The sequence below is a fragment of the Meriones unguiculatus genome, chromosome 4, assembly GCF_030254825.1.
Source record: "Meriones unguiculatus strain TT.TT164.6M chromosome 4, Bangor_MerUng_6.1, whole genome shotgun sequence".
Classification (NCBI taxonomy): domain Eukaryota; kingdom Metazoa; phylum Chordata; class Mammalia; order Rodentia; family Muridae; genus Meriones; species Meriones unguiculatus.
The window spans coordinates 61552127-61571411 of record NC_083352.1 but is presented as its reverse complement, the minus strand read 5'-3'; the positions used below and the strand labels follow the sequence as shown (position 1 = coordinate 61571411).

General features: G+C 42.2%; 1 protein-coding gene across 12 annotated transcripts in view; it reads left to right on the top strand.

The window, feature by feature from the left end:
• Csgalnact1 (chondroitin sulfate N-acetylgalactosaminyltransferase 1) overlaps positions 1-19285 on the top strand; it is a 349122-nt gene that overhangs the window by 243789 nt on the left and 86048 nt on the right. For 10 of the 12 annotated variants that reach the window (XM_060381889.1, XM_060381884.1, XM_060381885.1 and 7 more), the window contains one exon: positions 5342-6249. In XM_060381889.1, coding sequence (XP_060237872.1) covers positions 5622-6249 — 628 coding nt within the window. In that variant the 5' untranslated portion in view covers positions 5342-5621. Of the gene's footprint in view, positions 1-5235; positions 6250-19285 lie in introns of all 12 variants that reach the window. The other 2 variants (XM_060381887.1, XM_060381880.1) reach the window with 1 other exon arrangement.

The following is a 19285-nucleotide window of genomic DNA, read 5'->3' as shown; positions in this document are numbered from 1 at the left end:
TTCTTTTCACCCGAGCATCCCAAATCAGTTAAAGACGGGGTGGTCTTCTTCCTCCATATTCCCGGCCTATCCCTTAGATTGCCTGAGAGTTAGCTAGGCTAGAGAATCTGGGCCTAACTTAGACTTCCCTGTCTACGTTTTTCAAACGTTAGCGCACTGTGGCTGAGATCGCATAAAGCTATGTTTTTCCTGTCCTCTCACATGTGTAGCTTCGTAATGACATGGTGCTTCCCATGTAATTACTTTATATGAAATACTTTATACACATTAAATCCACTTTCCCAGCTCCTCCTTCAAGACAAGAGATTGTGTATCTTCCCAGCCGCACTGGTCCACCTATGTGTTACTGAAGCGTCTTTTCTGATCATGGCAAAGCTGGTAAAATTGCACTCACCACAAGAACAGCATCGTGTAGGCCTAAGTAAAATGTCTGGGTTTTCTGCAGAAGCAACAATGTGAAGGAGCACACAGAAGATTTATTATCACCAGTTACTATGTTTGATTACAGACTAGATGGCTATAAACATTAGGAAATATTTTTGTCTGTTAAAGGATGCAGAATTCTGTTTCTGATGTATTTATTATTTCCTCCCAACAGTTCACAAAGAAAAAAAAACTGCTGACTCTTTGGCAGAAATTTTTGGCATCATATTTTTTTCTTTCTAAATGTCAGTTTTTTTCATTCTGTTGTCTGTTCACTCTGCTGAGAATTTTCTTTGCTGTGAAGTTTCTAATTTCATGTAATTCTTGGGCCTATTTGGGATTCCACACAGAAAGTTTTTGCCTGTACCTGTGTTTCAGTTTTTTTTTTCTTCTTATGTTTATTTCTACTTATTTTGGCATTCCATGTTAAGTTAATATTTTTATTCTACTTTGAATTGAGTAATAGATACTGGTATAATTTCCTTCTTGTGCATGTGGGTATCTGGTTCTGCCAGCATTGTTTATTAAACAAGATGGGGGTTTCCAATGGGTGTTTGTGACAATTTTGTCAATTGTGAATTTTCCATAGCTGTGAGGGTTTATTTTCTGGGTCCAGTTATGGTTCCATGGCCTGCATGTCTGTGCCCACACCAGCATTATGTTGTCTTTGTCACTATCTGAAGTCATGCGTTGTGGTAACTCTGGCAACATTCTTTTTGCCTAGGATTGCTTGGCCATCAATGGTCTCTGTTTCCATACAAAATTTAGGATCCCTGCCCCCCCCACACTAATTCTGTGAGGAATTTCATTGGAGTTCTGATAGAAATTGAACTTGTATGTTACTTTTGGTAGTTTAGAGACTTAAAAATGTTTTAATGAAGATTTGTGGCGGGGAAAGATAGAGCATATGTGGGAAGGGGAGTATTGGGAGCCAGTGTGAGGAGAGGAGCAGAAAGTTGGGGAAATGAGTGATTTGGGGAATCAACCAAAACTAACTAATGAAATGAATGAAATTATATTGAAACCTGTTACTTTGTGTGGTAATTAAAAAATAAAATAAAATTAAGAGGAAGACAATGCAGCTAGTCCTAATCAGACCTGATAGGCTAGGGTCAGATGGAAGGGGAGGAGGACCTCCCCTATCAGTGGACTTGGAGAGGGTCATGGGAGGAGATGAGGGAGGGAGGGTGGAATTGGAAGGGGACAAGGGAGGGGCCTACAGCTGGGATACAAAGTGAGTAAACTGTAATAAAAAATAAATTAATTAAACAAGCAAACAAAAAGTATAAACACCAAGTTTAAAGTTCTCAGGAAGTCAAGCTTGAGATTTTCGCTGACAACTCAATACTATTACCTTTAATTTTGGACTGCTTAAAGTTTCTTAACTCATTTGAAAAGAAAATAGATTTTACACAAGTAAAGACTTAAAAATAAAATTAAACTTAAAAAGTTTCTTTCTTTTCGTGTGTGTGTGTGTGTGTGTGTGTGTGTGTGTGTGTGTGTGAGTTTCAAGATAGGGTTTCTCTATGTAGCCTTGGCTGTCCTGAACTCACGTTGTAGACTAGCCTTGAACTCATAGAGATCCACCTGCCTCTGCCTCCCTGAGTGCTGAGATTACAGGCATGTACCACCACCACCATATTTATTTCCGTTTACCAAATTTCTTGGTTCCACCGGCTCCTTTTCTAAGATTTCTCTGGGAAATGAAGTCCAAATAAACTAGTGAATTTCCAAAGCCACGTTAACTAGACTTTAAAAGAAATATTTATTTATTTATTTACATTTATTTGTTGTGTGCATGTGTACATATATATATATATATATATATATATATATATATATATATGAAAGTTGGTTTCTCATTTTATAACATGGATCCAAGGGATCCCAATCAGTTTACTAGGCTTGGTTGAAGGTGTATTTACCCACTGAACCATCTCACCAAAATACCTAATCTTTATAACAAAGGATTTATGGATAGAAAAGATAGTCTATAGTTTTAATTTTCTCTTAGTCTTTTTGTTTGTTTGTTTGCCATTGTTATTTTCTATGTAGCCCTGGATGTCCGGGAACTTGCTCTGTAGACCAAGCTGGCCCTGAGTTCAGTGATCTACCTTCCTCTGCCTCTCAAGTGCTGAGATTAAAGATGCGTGCCACCACCATCCTAGTTTTAATTTTCTTAAGCATAGTCTTAATGCGTAGCTTCAGTTAAACCAACATGACTTCAATCCATTATGCAAATGTAACATTTATTCCATTAAAATTTGTTGGCATGATTGCATCTCTTAAGTTTCCACAGCACAACAAATTGTGTTGAATGTTACATTTCTCCATTTTTTTTATTTTCTTATTTTGTTTGTAATGACAACATGTTTAAAATAAAAGTCTTTAAAATGACAGAATATTGTGATAACATGTCTTCACAGATAATTTAATACTCGGATATAATGAGCTCATCTGAGAGGTTTCATTAAAAACAGCAAGGTGCCTGAACATCAAAACCAAGAAGGTTTTAATCACAGAATTACAGTAATTATACAAATCCTGAGATTTTCATCAGACATAAAAGGCTTCCAAGAGCAAGTATGCACTTTAAACTTTGTGCTAATAACTATGTATTGTTCTAAATTATAGTTGAGAGAATCCTTGGGGCCAGAGAAATACTAGAAAATGCTATATGTTAAACTTTTACAGAAAGTGGAGAAATAATGTTGGTGGTGTGGAGACACTGGTGAGATGCTTGTCTCGTGGGCAGTGGGAGAGGACCTCCCATGTGTGAACACAGAATGCAAGCAGGTACACGACATACTCAGGACAAGTCAGTAAGCATGGGTCATCATCCTACCTTGAGTGTAGAGAATGACAGTAGAACCTCTTTCCACAAGAAGATTGAAAAGTGCCATTTGTCTGGACTCCTTCTCATCAACACTGGGACAGAACACTAGAAAAAAAAAAGTGGTTATTGGCCCAGAACCTAGATTGCGGAGGTTGGGTAATAATGATAAATAATTTTATCATTTTAGGGATTATTTAAAATGCCATTTTCATAAAATGGCAAAATGTAGGCTATCATTGATTCCAAGAGCCCCGATAGGTAAAGATACATACAGGAAGCTTTTAAGAAAAACAGCACTAAACCAAAATATTTATTTGATCAATTTTTATTGGTTCATTGATTAATTTATAGCTGTGATAACTAGGATGATTGAAAAAGGAAGAAAACTTCAAAACATATGTGTGAAGACACATCTATGTTAGAGGAGGGAGGAAGGGTAGCCTTGGGGGCATGGCGATGATGAGTCAGTCTTGTTCCTCCTTTATTACAAGGATTGAATGTTGGAGTGCAGTCTTTCTAAGAACTACTGATGGCCAGGCAAGATGTGGAGGTCCTCAGATAGGTTGGAAGAGGTGTACCTAGAACTTGACTCCTGCTAAGACCTCGTCTCATCTCTGTTCTTCTCCTAACCCTTTCTGTGGTAGAGCCGTCTTTGCCACTAGCAAGAATGGTTGGAGATTTGATGGGACAGCTGCCACAGAGCCCTCTCGCTGTGTTACCATCGGCACTTTGTACTTGCCTATTTGAATTTCTAGATATCTCCATACTTGTTCATCAGAAGGCTATTCTGATGGCCACGGGGCCTGCCTCAGAGGAGATCATGCACAGCTGACTGCTGTCCTCTCCTTGCTGGATCAGCACTTGTGGAGATGTGTGCTGCCAGTAATTTTAATGTTACTGACGTTTTGCTATTGAACGTTAAAATATGTGTCATTATGAAGAGTTATACAGAAAAACAGAGACAAGTAAAACAACCAGTCTCAATCCTCAACAGAAGTACAATTTGGATTGGGCAGTGGTTCCCACTCATCTTTTTGTGTTTCCTTTGATGGACACTCATGTTCTGATTTACAAAAATATTCAGACTTAACTGTCTGCCATCAACACTTTCCATAGATCTCGTGGGAGGGGTCAGTTGGCTGCTGACTGCTGTATGGAGTGAGCCCTCTTCGTATTAGGCAATGGGCTGAAACTTTCTGTCACTGAGTGTGGGGTTCAAGAGAAATTCGGCAAGAGTAAAGTTTCTGAACATGCAATGACCAAAATAACTTCAAAACCAAGTGCACAGTGTATCTCCGTGTTTCTAGTCGCGCCCACTAAACTGCGCTGGCGGTTCCACAGCAGCCTTCATCCAACACGTGTCTGCTTTGCAGTGCGCACGCCGTCACACCACTGCATGGCCAAACACCTCAGTCCAGAGCTGTGTTACGAACTGCAGTGTTTTCACTGTGCACGTGAACATCCCACTCTTGTGTCCATGTTGACGGTAGTAAACCAGGACTTTTAGTTCTCTCCTGCTGTTACTCCTCAGAACCTAAGTACCAAGTCAGTGTATCTTTGGATTTGATTGTGTTGAAATATTTGGTTTAAATAATTTGTGTGGGAGTTTTTCACTTGTGTTTTATAAATAATGGATAAGCAAATCTTGACTTGGGATCAGGGAAGCATTTTCAACTATTTCTGAAAAACCTTTTTAAGAGTTCTGCTTTTCATTATGCAAAGTGCTTTTCTTGGCATTGGTGATTATAGAATCAACATATTGATCAGCTCTGTAGGACGATGAAGATGAGATGCCCCGAAGTATCAAATATGCAGCCCAGACTGAATTATGCCAAATAACCACATCCATGTAATTAGGATGCACACTTGCTTAATCTTCTATATATGTCCAAATTAAATGTGTATAGAAGGATTGCTTTAATATAAATGTATGACTTGTAACCAGTAAATATTTGACTTGTTTTATATACTTACAGACTCCGGATCGCCGTGAAAACATTTCAGGTGAAAAGGAGTCCTGAATGGAAAAGGTTCATGTCTGAATGGAAACACTCAGGAACCCTGTCCTTTGTGTCTTCTCAGATCCCCCTCAACGTCGGCATATCATGAAGGCTGTGATGGGAGCAGATGGGCTCCATTTGACTGCTTGTCTCTGCCTGGAAGATCTCCCCTGGAGGCAGGGGAGTGGTCTCGTGTGATGGCTGATTTCCGAAGGCAGGCCGTGTTCTAGAAGTGAATGGATGAAATCATTTTGGGGGACTTGGGAAGCGCTGTGATCTAACCAGGAAAGCCCTGGTGTGGGGCCTTCCTGGTGCCCTGGCATGTTGCATGAACTGGACGCATGGCCCGCCTCTGAGTGACAATGGTCCGCCGCGGGCTGCTGGGGTGGATTTCTCGTGTAGTGATTCTGCTGGTGCTGCTCTGCTGTGCCATCTCTGTCCTCTACATGTTAGCCTGCACCCCAAAAGGTGACCAGGAGCAGCTGGGACTGCCACGGGCCAATGGCCCCACGGGCAAAGACGGCTATCAAGCGGTGCTGCAGGAGCGGGAGGAACAGCATCGCAACTACGTGAACAGCCTTAAGCGACAGATCGCACAGCTCAAGGATGAACTGCAGGCGCGCAGTGAGCAGTTCCGCAGTGGGCAGGACCAGGCCAGCGACGCCACCGGCCTGCGCGCGGGCTGGGACCCTGAGCCCAGAGCCCAGGCCGACCTGCTGGCCTTTCTGCGCGGGCAGGTGGACAAGGCCGAGGTGCACGCCGGTGTCAAGCTGGCCACCGAGTATGCTGCCGTGCCGTTTGATAGCTTCACCCTGCAGAAAGTGTACCAGCTGGAGACTGGCCTGACGCGCCACCCCGAGGAGAAGCCAGTGAGAAGGGACAAGCGTGATGAGCTGGTGGAGGCCATCGAATCAGCCCTGGAGAGTCTGAACAGCCCTCGGGAGAGCAGCCCACACCAGCGTCCTTACACAGCTGCGGACTTCATAGAAGGTTGGCATGCCTGGGAAATTTGGGGGGGGGCGGTGTGCAGAGCAGGGATTGAGAAAACACTTCTGAATTTCGCCAGAACCTGGTCATGTCTTTGCTAAAGAGTTGGCAGTTGGCTCTGAGGTGGCTAGTGGCAGGTTTTATGAGGAAGACCCCAAAGGTGTGTTGTAAAGTTTGTCTTTTCAGAAACACCTGCTTCTCCTCACCCTCTCTTGGAAACTGCATGAAATACAGTTGAGTTGCTCCATGTTAGAAGGTAGAACCCCATGCTTTGGCCGGTAAAGTGCTTGCCTGGAAGGCATGAAAGCCTGAAGTTCGGATTTGCACCCTGATAGGCAGCTCACAGTTTTAATAAAGGACCTTGTATGAAAAAAAAATCAGGTGGGAAACATTTGAAATAAACACCTGTCGTCATCCTCTGGCCTGCACATGCAAACTCACGTGTGCACATTATCATACACACCCGCCCAAACCCACAAAAGAAAAGAGTTAAAGTATAGATACACAGCTCGGAAACCTAAATAGAACATATCAGTAATTTCATTGTATTCTTTATCTTAGACACTTCTAGAAAATGGGCTGGATTATGAAACAAAAACAAAACCAACAACAACAACAAAAAAAAAACAAAACACAGAACAAAGCCTTTACATGTGCCGGATCTTGTTGGAAGCTGACCCCATTAGAACAAGGAAAAGGAAATATTTACTAATTAAGGAAACATCTGGTGCTATGGGTCACAAGTGACAGAGCCAATATTTGAACCCAAGAAGTCAGAGCCTTGAGTGCAATGGAAATGAGAGGAGCAGTTCACTCTTTTATGGGTACAAGTCGGTCTCGGACCAGTTACGTTTGTGTCTGAGTTTTTGGAGACACTCTCCTTACCAATTTCTTGGAGGGCCCATTGGTATCTTCTAATTAATTGATGCATCATTGCTGGTTCAAAAACCATCTACTAATTTGGGAGAAGCCTTTGAGGGTGTCTACCTCCATTTCCCAGCCTCTGGATAGAATCTTTGTCAACATAGCCAGAACTATAGCTCTATCTTTTTACCTTAGCTAACTTCACTCGTCATGTTTTCTGTCAGGAGACCATGTCACTGCCCCTAGGAAAGACAGTTTCTCTTCAGTCAAAAGTTCTCCCAGACTGGGGTGACAGTGCAAATGGTCAAGTGTTTTCATTACAACCAATCACCCAGAAATCCCTCTTTTACCACACAGAAAGCCAGGTGTGGTGGTGCACACTCGTAATCCCAGGCCTGGAGACGTAGAGACAGGCACATCACTAGTTTCCACTAGCCAGCCAGCTTAAACACTTGGCAAGTTCCAGGGAAATGAGCACATGTATGTGTTCACAAGTGGGCATGCATATGCGCGCGCGCGCGCGCACACACACACACACACACACACACACACAATTCTTTACTACTTCTTTTGTTCTCTTCAGGCACTTGGCTATCCTGTAAATTTTTTTAACTTTGTATCTGAACCATAAATTCATGAACTTTTAATACAAAATCATCGAGGTAAGGAAATCATTTATAAGATAAATCTTTTGCTGAAAGGATTTTTTTTAATTCATTCGAGAGACAAAAACTACATTGCACACCCAGCCACTAGCTAGTATAATAATATACACATGATGAGCCTTCAGTAAGAGTTCAGGGCAGGGTGAGGCAATTGCACATTGGATGGAGCTTTCTAGTTTATGAGGTGCTTCTGCATATATTATTTTACTGGCTGACCCTCGGGGGATATCATTAAACATCATTTTAAAGAAGCCACTGCTCTGCCATGCTCCCCCGAGTATGCTATAGATTGCTGCCCACATACAAAGCTATTTGAAAAGAGCTTGATTACAAATCAATGCCTGCAGCTAGGGAAGGTTGCCCTTTTGATTTCCAATCTGCCTTCATTTTTGAAATCTCCATCTGCTTTTCTTTATCCGAATTCTTGACATGTAAAGCCAGTCTTCCTCAATCAGCAGTGACACCAGCCTGGGTTTCTCGTCTCTGAGATCTGGCTGGCTGTCAGTTAGAGACATTCTCACCCAAGTGAGACTCCCCAGTTGGTGGTTCCGTGCATAGAACATGGCTGACACTCTTAGGGAGACCAAGTCACACGTAGCTTCCAAATTTGGTGTCTTAACAATTATCTCATGTTCTGTATAAATAAAGACAAAACACTTTAAATTTACTTGTGTGAAACTGATGGTTGTTAACAGCTGAAGTTATTTAATTTTTAAATAGCTATCCATAGCAAGGCATTATGGAGGCCATAGTTTATGATCACAGGAAGGGAAGCATTTGGGAGGAAGATGCAGAAAGTAGAATTTAAGTCCAATACAGGAGGAGATTGAAAAGAGTGTTGTTCCAGAACTAAGTGAGAGTCCCATCATTACAGGAATCAGCTTGAAGACCAAGGACCTGGCGGTGTCAAAAGTGGTTCTTGCTGCAGAGAGGTGGTTGTGCTGAATTATACTTGATCTTCTCGGCCTTGGCTCACTTTTCTTCCATCTACACCTATTCACAGTGAGAGGAGCAAATGGAAAATGTCGATCTGAGATCTGTTTTCTATAATGAGTTTGAGAAGAAATAAGGATTCTGCTGGGAGTGATATATTTTAAACAACTTATTTGCATTTCTAAACACAACTGGAGAGAAAATGATTTTGTCTGATGTATGAGACTTTGGTAGTCCAAAGTTAGAGTCATTTAGCAAAAGTCCGTGGGAAATTAAGTTAAACAGGACTGTGTGCTCAGAGGAATTGAAATGAAGTCAGCAAATCTGCCTGCCACTGGACCAGCGAGATAAGGGTGAAGTGCAGGTGGGCACTCCTCACCTCACATTTTGCTGAAAGCAGAGAGAGCAGAGAACATACAGGAAGTAGGTTGGGCCTGTAACACCTCAGGGTGCACCTCCAGTTACTGGCTTCTTCCAGCCAGACTCTACCTCCTAAAGGTTCCACAACCTCTCGAAGACAGCACCACCCACTGGGGACTAAGTGTGCCGACACATGAGGCTATGGGACCTTTCACATTCGAACCACAACTTTACTAAAGAAGGAAAAAAACCTTACAGGATGGAATGCATCCAGGCCACAGGGATGTAGAACTTAAAGCTTGAGGCAGGCGGCATGAGCGTGGGACACTGTATGACTTACTCCTTGAGAACTGGCTTGCTCCTCCATCAACAAGAACCTTGCTATGCAGTTGGCCAAGGCCATTCCTAGACCCTTGTAAAAGAGTGTCCCACCGTCCACTCTGCGGGCGACCAAGGGGAAGTCACCTACCCTGCCAAAGGAGGAACTGGCAAACAAATACATTCTCTGGTGTGGCTGGGACAACTTTGTGTTTCTGTAGAGGTGGCAGAAGGAAATTATGACACTTGTGCCTGTATGATTTCTTATCTATAGGATTTCTAAAACCTAAGGGAAGCACTAGTTACCTCTCTGCTCAGGGTTTTCTCGTAGGCACTGAGTTTTGTGTTGGGTTTTCATTTGATAGCATTGATATTTGTGACCATTTGGGAAGAGAAGTAAACATCAGGCTTCAGTCAAGCCCCTGCCTCAGAATGTCTAACTGTTCATCTCCTCATTTCTCTACATTTTTATTCCTTACTCCTTTAGAGGAAGATATACACACTGGCATGTCATTCGCCAATCGTCTTTGATTTCATATTTTCTTAAGAAAGTAGTGGATATAAGTTTTGAATCATTCCCCAAGGCAATCTACCTTTCTAAATCTTTTATAATCCAAATATCTGACAGTGGGAGTCCTATAAGAACTTTTATTGTCTGTTGTACCAATAGGTTGTCTTCAGTCAATAGCCTGTGACATTCTCCCTCCTGTAGCTACTGAAGGGTTAGTGGCATGGCAAGAGATTTTAAATGTCAAATGACTTGATTGGGGGGTAGTGATGGAGCCTAGTTCTGATCTGTTCTAAAGGTTTTGAGGGTGCTGTGGTTTGAATGCACTCTTCCAAAAATTCAGGTGCTGACCATGTGACAGTCTTGATGGCTTGGGCACTGAAGGATTAAAGCCTCATAAGTATGACTTAGGCCTTTACAAAAGAAGCTTCTTAGAGCCCTCAGTAGCTTCTACTTCCACCATAGGTGGACACAGCATCTACCCCTCCCCCCACACACAGAAGATGCAGGGCTCCATAGACAGTGACCCTGCTGCAGTGTCATCTTGAGCTTACAGAGGTTCAACACTGAAGATGTGCTTTCCTGTCCTTTACAAATAATCCTGATTCAGGGATTTTCTTGTAGCTATGAAAAAGACTATGAGAGCCTACCCTGGGATGTATTTTAGAGATTGCTTATAAAACTTTGCAGCAGGTTGTTCAGTCAGTCCTGACCTATGTACTGCAATCAAGACTTTGGGGGAGCTTTTGAGTTTTGGACGTTCATTGATTATTTGTCACCACGTGACTTCTAGGAGACAATGTGATCACTTTGTTCAAGCTTGCTTTGTCAAGTCCAATGTAACTCTAGGTCTGGATTTTAGCAACCCACTGATAAGCAAATGTGGCAGGAAAGACACCTGGCAGGAACAAGACTCTTCCTTCAGCACTCATGTCAGTGACTTGCCTCTTGTCAGCTACTTGGTGATGAAGTAGAAGTAGTAAGATAGTAAAATTAAATGTATGGTTTTTCTTTGCCAGCTACATGGAGACCTGTTACATTTATTAATAAGCTTTAACTCACTATAGCTGGGCAGATACTATTCTAACCCAACTATGTTGTTCTAGACTATTTCCCAGCCATATGGCCTGTCACCTGCTATCTAGTCTCACCCTGCCATCTGTGTCCTCATGGCAACTCTCTCATGACATCTTTCATGGTGACCTTCTCCTCATGGCCACCTCCTCCTCATGGCTTCCTTCTCCATGCTCTTCATTTCTCTCTTCTACCTGGGACTCCCTAATAAGGATCACAAGTCCTACTTCAACTCCCCTGCCCAGTTATTGGCTGTTCAGCTCTTTATTAACTAGTCAGAGATGGTGGAGAACAATTTTTACATACATTGAGACAGGAGATTCTTTATAAAAATGACAATGCCAACATCTGGACTACAACCAGATTTCTCTAGGCACAGAAATCAGTGTCCAAATGCATGGTGCACAAAACCATCCCCCATCAAAATACATTCTAATGACTTGCTGCATAACTGGGGATTCAGGTGCAGAAACAGGGAAGAGTTGGGATTCTGCATCATGGGTGACCCTTGACTTTTATTTACAGTATTCTGGTAGTTGGGAGGATTGTGGTAGACACAGGAGCAAAGTATGACATGTCTTGAATTACACTCCAGAGTCCTAAGCCAGTATCTGCAGGAAATCAAAGGCATAGGACTCTTGATACTGCTTCTGCTGGAAGAACAGCATTGGTCTCTCAAGCTCTGAGCAGGCCTGTAAGGTATCAGACTACTCTCTCGTGTACTCATCTACACTCTACTGCTCTCAAACTCATTTGTTTGCTGATGCTCTCATTTCCTACAAGAAGGGATACACATTCTGGGATTAGAGATAAGAGGCTTAAATGCAGGTAAATGCTCAGAGCTACATGTGGTGGGGTGAATTCCTCTTGCGATTATGTTAAGAAGGAAAGAAGCTCTGGTTTCTTTCCAGTGGGCAGGAAGCCAACTTCTAGATACTCTATCCAGACCCTCCAACTAGGAGGGCTCACGCTAGAAGAACACACTGCTGTTGCTCAACTCTTTGACATCCTACATTTTTATTTTGTTCTGGGCTTTGCAGCAACATGATGAATCCTACCTCTCACATCGGGAGAGTGGGAAGGGATATTGGTATCAGACAATCAGCTGTGCAGTTCTAGCACTTTTGCAGAGGGTCAGCTCTGTTTACCTTCAAAAGGCTGGAAAGCATGGAATCTGTGCAAGGTGAGTGATTGTGTCTGTGTGTGTGACTGAGAAACTGATGAGAATGACTTTCCATTGTGATTTTGTTATTGGCGATCTTATTATTCTCATTTGTGGTAAATTAGTTCCCACTGAGCTTTTAAAAGTAAGCCTTCCCTGTTCTTCTTGACTTACATTTTACCTTAAGAATATGTTGCGAGAGAGTATAACATGTGTGAGGTGTGAGGTTCTAGCCCCAGCACTAAGAATATAAAAAGAAAAAAAGAACAAGAGAAGGGGAGGTAGAGGGAGGGAGGTTATGAGGATGGAAGAAGAGACAGAGGGAGAGGGATAAAGGGAGGAATAAAGGAAAAGAGGAGAGATGGATGGGAGGGGAAGGAAGGAGAAGGGGCAAGAATAAGGAATGCAGGGGAGGAGGGAGATAGTAAGGGAGGGAGAGAGAATGAATAATTTTCAGGGGGAACTTGTGATATTATGGGAGGACCAGGATGGAGTAAACAGGCTTTGACAGTAGGATTCCATGGAGGACACGAGAACTGGGGCATAGCACAGGCTGGAAGGACATGGGAGCTATGCTTGCTAAAATAGCAAACAAGGTGCACCTTCATATACATGTGTAGCTGGGGTGGGCCAGCCTGCTGCTCACACTTAGCTACTTTTAGCCATGGTGGACTGGAAGTGTAGCTTTGGGGAAAGGAGTCTTTTTGAGCGTGGCCTCTACATTCTCCAGTTAAGGAAGAGAAAGGGGTCTCACCCTCAGCTTTCAGTCAGCATGCTCGTATGGAATGCCTGTTTAGTGTGCAGAGTGTCCCAGCTGTTTGAGAGCTAACGGAGGATAGAGCCATTTGTCAGACATCACAACCCAACATAGGTTCTTTATGCAGAGAGTCAAATGTCAGAGTGAGGGAGACTTGAGTGGCTGGAACTGATGCTTGGTGCCATGGGCTTTAGAACTGGTAGCTGCTAGTGGCTGAGTGAAGAACTGGTAGCTGCTAGTGGTCAAGGAAGAGGTTGGAGGGGGTGGGATATGAGTTGGGATTAAAGGATGAGAATGGGCACCTGGGGAGGGAGGATGAATTGGAACCTAAAGGCAGCAGAGAATGGAATATGAGACTTCTAAAGACGGACTTTACATGGGGCTGGGGTGATGATGGTTAGAAGGGAGACCATCGTTGTGAAAGAGTAGGCCCTTAAGTTGCTGGATCGTAACTCCATGAGTCTGAGGGCGAGACACAGGGAGGCTTTGGATCTGGAAATGTGCTACAGTTAGAAGACCCTTGTTTAAGGAGACAGTAGGCTAGACCCCTGACCCCCAAATAGACCCCTCCTTACAGTTTCTGCTGGCTTCCAGTGTTCTACCAACTGAAGGTCCCTGTAACTTGTCATGGTGACTGCTATGGTTTATTCCAGCTAGTTGTATATTTGAGCACATTCTGACATTTCCTAAGCACAATCTCATGTAAATTCCTCTTTCCCTGTGATTCAAGGCTCTCATTATCTCCATTTAGTCCAGGGGGGATCTGCAATCAGAAGAGGTTGAGAACCCAAAAGTTGCACAGCTGGCAAGCAACAGCCCTGCCATTGCAGAGCCTGAGGATTTTGCTGCCTCTGCTCTGAAGGTGGCTGGCTAAATATACTCTATTACAGCTACAGAATGCTGTCAGGCAATCTTTCTTAAAGCAGGTGCAGGACTTAAAACTTACTGGGGAAGGCCTCATACTTGTGACTTGCATAAACATTGAGAAGCAGTTTTGTTCAAAAGAAAAGAAAAAAATGTATATTTGCAAGACAAACAGAAAGAGGCACATAAAAAAATTACATTGAAGGTAGTCATTAAATTTGTGCTGTTTTATTTTGTTTGAGACAGTTTCATGTGGCCCAGGCTAGCCTCAAACTCACTATACAGATGAGAATGACCTTGAACTCCTCTTCTTACTGACTCTGCTTCCCACATTTGGGGATAACAATTCATGACTTTACCCAAAGAAAGAACGTTTAGTGCCCTCCTAATATATTTTCCATGGCTACAACAGAATTCCACAGACTGGGTAATTTATAAACAGTAAAATTCATTGTGTGAATAGAGGCTGGGAAGTCCAAGATAAAAGAAAATCCAGCCAAACTTATTCTATCAGGAATATGCTTAAGGTGAGGCTATGAATCCCTCACTAGCCTAATTGTCTCTTGAAGAAGTCATTCCCTGTATTGGCTGCTTTTATGTCAACTTGATACAAGCTAGAGTCATCAGAGAGGAAGGAGCCTCAGTTGAGAGAAATGCTTCCATGAGATCCAGCTGCAAAGCCTTTTCTCAATCAGTGATCAAAGGAGGAGGGCCCAGCCCATGATGGGTGGTGCTATCCCTGGGTTAGTGGTCCTGGGTTCTATAAGAAAGCAAGCTGAGCAAGCCACGAGGAGCAAGCCAGTAAGCAGCACTCCTCCATAGCCTCTGCATCAGCTCCTGCCTCCAGATTCCTGCCCTGCCTGAGTTCCCATCCTGACTTCCTTTGGTGAAGAGCAGCAAAGTGGACATGTCAGCCAAATAAATGCTTTCCATCCTAACTTGTTTTTTGGTCATTGTGTTTTGTTGCAGCAATAGAAAGCCAGTTTAAGACATCCCCTAATATTGTTACAATGACAGATTTCAGTATATTTTTGGAGGGGATAGTTAAACCACAGAAGGTTCGCAGGAGCCTTTGACATAAAAAGCTTTGTCTGAACTGCTTGGGCGCTTTCTCTTGGAGTGATTGCAGAGCTATGGGAGAAGGAAGTGGAGAAGATACTGAATCAGAACACATCACAAGTGTCTACTCAAGAGCTGGGTACCTTGCTGGTCAGTTCTTTATGGGCAGAGTCAAGGTTTCCTTTGCTGCCACAGTCTCTGAAACTTACTTTACATCTACTTTGCATCTGAGGTAGATTTCCAATGTAGACAGCCCTAAGGCTCTCATCCACCCTCTCTTTGTAGTTTTGTGTCCTGTGCTCCTTCCTTATTTCTCTACCTGCTGGTGCTCATCATGATGTGCACATCTTGACCTTCCTCCTCTGCTGTGTGCCTCACCAAGACAGTCCTGGGTCTCATCTATCCAAAGGTCTATGCAGTTTCCTCTCTGAAATCCTTTTAAGCATTCTAGCTGGAAGTCTCTCCTCATTCTTCCCAAAATAGCATCTCAGTTATGAGGTCATTACCCAAATTTCACCAGTTGGTTTATCAATTCTTTGTTCAGATTTAAGTGCCAGCTGCCACTTACTGACAGCTTTTAGAAACAGTAATTGAAAAACTAGATTTTTCTGTTCACTGATTGCAAACTCTCACAGCAATCTTTTCATTTTGTATTATCCCATTTGAAGCTCTGCTAAGTGAGGCTCTGGGAAATATAACTTCCCAAGGTCCTGTTGCTGGTGAATGGAGGAACCTTGTTTCCTGGTTCACTTACTATTCCTTTTATGCAGTAGCCTTTAGGAGCTGTGCTCCAATATCTCAGTCAGCTTTTACCTCTTATATCCCATTGTACTTCACAGTCCTTATAAAAGAAATTGCTTGGAACTCTTGGGAAGACATACTTATATAAAATAGGTTGTAAGCAGAGCCCGCATTGCCAGCCTGCTCTGTCCTTACAGTTTTACTGTAAGTTAGCAATTTGGATGGGAAGATGCTTTCCACAGCAGTAACCACTACAAATAGGTTTCCAGCTTGAACCACAAATCTGAAAATACCAACTTAAATACTGAGAGCTCAGGACATATGGGTGTGGAAAGAGCTTTCTTAGTAAATGACTTTCCTTTTCTGTCTTAAGCTTTGCTAATTCTTTCTTGATATAAAGTCTAACAATTAAGGCACCTTTTAAAGACTTTAGTTTGAAATAATTTTAGAACTGTAGGGGAACTACAAAACAGTACAGAGATGTCAAACATGGCATAATCAGCCACACTGGAAAAATACCCTTGGGGCCGTGACCCTACCATACCTGAGAGTTTGATCTTTGAAATTTCAAGTACTTTTAGTCAAGCTCAAACTGAAAATATTAGATAGAAAAATGCTGGGGGATTGGAGGAAAAGGGTAAGATTCATCACTTTTAAGTACATTTTGTTATAGTATGCTCTTATAATTGTCTGTTTCATTATCTCTTATTGTGACTAATTTAAATATTAAGCTTTATCAGAAGTGTATATGTAGGAAAAATCAGTTGTGTAAAGCGTTCTGTAGGGTCTCTTGGAGCTCTTAAAACCCACGGTCTGCAGGGAGCTACTGTACATACTGTTCATTAACTCAAAGCTTCACTGGTTTTGTTTTCATACTTTCCACTAGGTGGCCTCTGAACTTCTCCCATCTGCACGTGATGGCTGTCGTCATTCTGGGGAGTATTTTCATACCTGTCCCCTCTCTTCCTGGAATGTTGGCTGTGGATGTACGATACTGCCTGACTGTTCTTGGATGCTCTGTTTCTCTTACCTTTTTTTCCTCTGGGTTTCAGATGGAGTCTTTTGTATTGACCTACTTACTTCTTGGTGAAGGAGTGATCCGGTGACAGCATCCCTTACCGCGTTGATGAATTTCCATTTGTGGAATTTCCATTTGAGTCTTGTCATCTCCAGCTCTCAGTGGAAGGAAGTGGCTGGTGAGGCTGCACATGCCCACCTTCTCGCGGGTCTTTTAAAAGCCACTGTCTGTGGCATACCCATGTCTAGTTCTGATGGAAAGTTCTTTGTAGGAGGTTGAGTTTTCCGCTCGCTTTTCTGATACTTTTTTTTTTTCCAAAGCCAGATAACTTGCATAGATTGTAGAGGCTGAGGTAATTGTTTACATCTGAAAATGGCTTTTCTCCCCATAGGCTTTATTTGGGGGGAGGGGAGAAGGGGTTAGTAAGGTCATCTACACATGTTCCTCAACATAGGCAATGGTTATATAAAAAAAATCCATTTTCACACATAGAAATTATTATAGGTTGAAAAATGCATCGAATTCACTAAAGTTATAGCTCATTCTGGCTTGTTGTAAACATGTTCAAAAGACTTACATTAGCCTAATGTTGGATGAAATCACCTGTTTTCTAATAATATTGAAAGTTGCACGTAATTTCTTGAATACATTGCTAAAAGTGGAAATCAAAACTGCTGCACAGGCTCCTTCCTCTGGTAAGGTAAGGGAAGGTACCATGAACCATGGTAAGTTGTGAACCAGACCCTCTGTAGTTAGGACATGTGTGGGCTTGGAGTTTGTTGTTGCTATGGTTACTCTTAGTGGAACAGGGGCTTCAGAGAACTTGATGATATGTGCTTAAGTTTCTGTTTAGGGTGAAGGTTGTTTTCATTGACCACTGTCTTTGGTGTCCCACAATTGAGGTCTCTCATGTGCTCTGTATTAGAAAATATCGCCTTAATTTTTTTTTTTATGTGAAACATACTGCTGTAAAAAAATGTCTCAGAGCTATTCTGCTGTGACTTGTTTCTTGAGGCTGTTAGCTTGGCTTCTACAGGGAAAGGGGGATTTGTGAACTGGGATTGTTGCTGTTTGATTAAATCTCAGTCTGGGGCAGAAAAAAATGACACTGAATTTTGGGGTATTCTCTGATCTCACCCCGAGGAAAGACTCTTTTACTTCTTCCTTCCCCAAGGGAGAGAATATATGACACACTTTTTCACTCAAGTAAGGCTCCTTCCCTAAGAAAGAGACAAGGGCTCAGGACTTTCTTGCCCCTCCCATGTAGCTACTTCTCCCTCCCTGGGTCACATGGTGTGGGATCTGCAGGTTCCTTTGGGTAGTTTGTGTGAATAGGCAACAGGAGTCCAGGAGAAAGAGCGTGGAAAGCTGAACATTTTTCTAAGAAACAAAATAAAACAACAACAAAAAATTACCTCCCAAGTGGCCTCATTGTCCTGCTGGCCATACTGCATCTTCATCATTTTGATCTCTCCTTTCTGTGGTTGGCTATGTACTCCAGAAAACGAGTTCTCATGTTCTAACCTCAAGCTTAGAGCCAGCTGTTTGTTCTTTGAGGTTAACTCTCCAGTAAGTATCCGTTTTTTAATTCTTGCATTTAAAATTAGTCTGGTTCTTTTTATCATAAGAAATACTTCTACTTCTACCTTATTAAATGTGTGAAACTCCCTTTTTAAATAACAATTTAAAGCCCATTAATTACTGTTTTGGCCTGTATTATGCTACAAATCAATCATCCTGTCTCACACCTCACAACCTGGTCTCTGCCATTGTGCACAGTTCACCAATTTATAAGAAATTTATTGCATTGATTTCACTCATGAGTTTTGTTATGGTCACACCTCCAAATCCTTAATAGATGGTTTATTTTGAGGAAGACTGCAAGTCTTGTGATCTATGGCAGAGGTCAAAGGAATACAGCCATTTTCTGTGTAGTCAGATTTTGGGGATTCAGTGAAAAGAAGAGGAAGGATTTATTTCATTCAGTCTTTCAGAGGGTCAGGCCATCATTATAGGTAGGAGTGGTGGAGGAAATCATATCAGGAGAGCTTGGAAGAAAGGAAGAAAGTACCTGTGCTAATGAAGGCTTTATCCACAACCAGAGCTGGTAAGAATCCCTCACAGATACATGCACAAGTGCTTTTTCTACATGCTTCTTAATCTAGTCAAGCTGACAATCAAGATACACCACCATGCTTTCTTAACATTGTGGCTTTTTTTTTTTTTTATCTTGACCCAGGCTCTTAATCTTTGAGTTTTGATGTTGTAAAACCTGGTCCTTAGAATTCTCTCAAATGTTATATTCTCACAAGGACAACTATGCTTTTTTTTTTTTAAGATCATTTTTTTAAGAATTTAAAACATTGTATTTTTTAATCATATTCTTTCTTTTCCCCCAACTCTTTCTAGATTTTCCCCTCTCCCTACTCACCTAACTTCATCTTCTTTTACTCTTAAAGACAAACAGATAAACTGGATTTCAGTTATATTTTTGAATGGGTTTATGAAGAGTGACATAAATGCATGTCATGGGTACATAGTGGGCTAAGGAGGCAGGATGGAAGAAGAGACCTATGTTGGTACTGTAGAGACCTGACTTTGATCTCAGCACCCAAATAAAAAGCCAGGTGTGGCAGTGTACACTTGTAATTCCAGTGCTGAGGAGGTGGGCAAAAGAGATCCCTAGGCTGCTGGCTGGCCAAGCAGCCTAGACAAA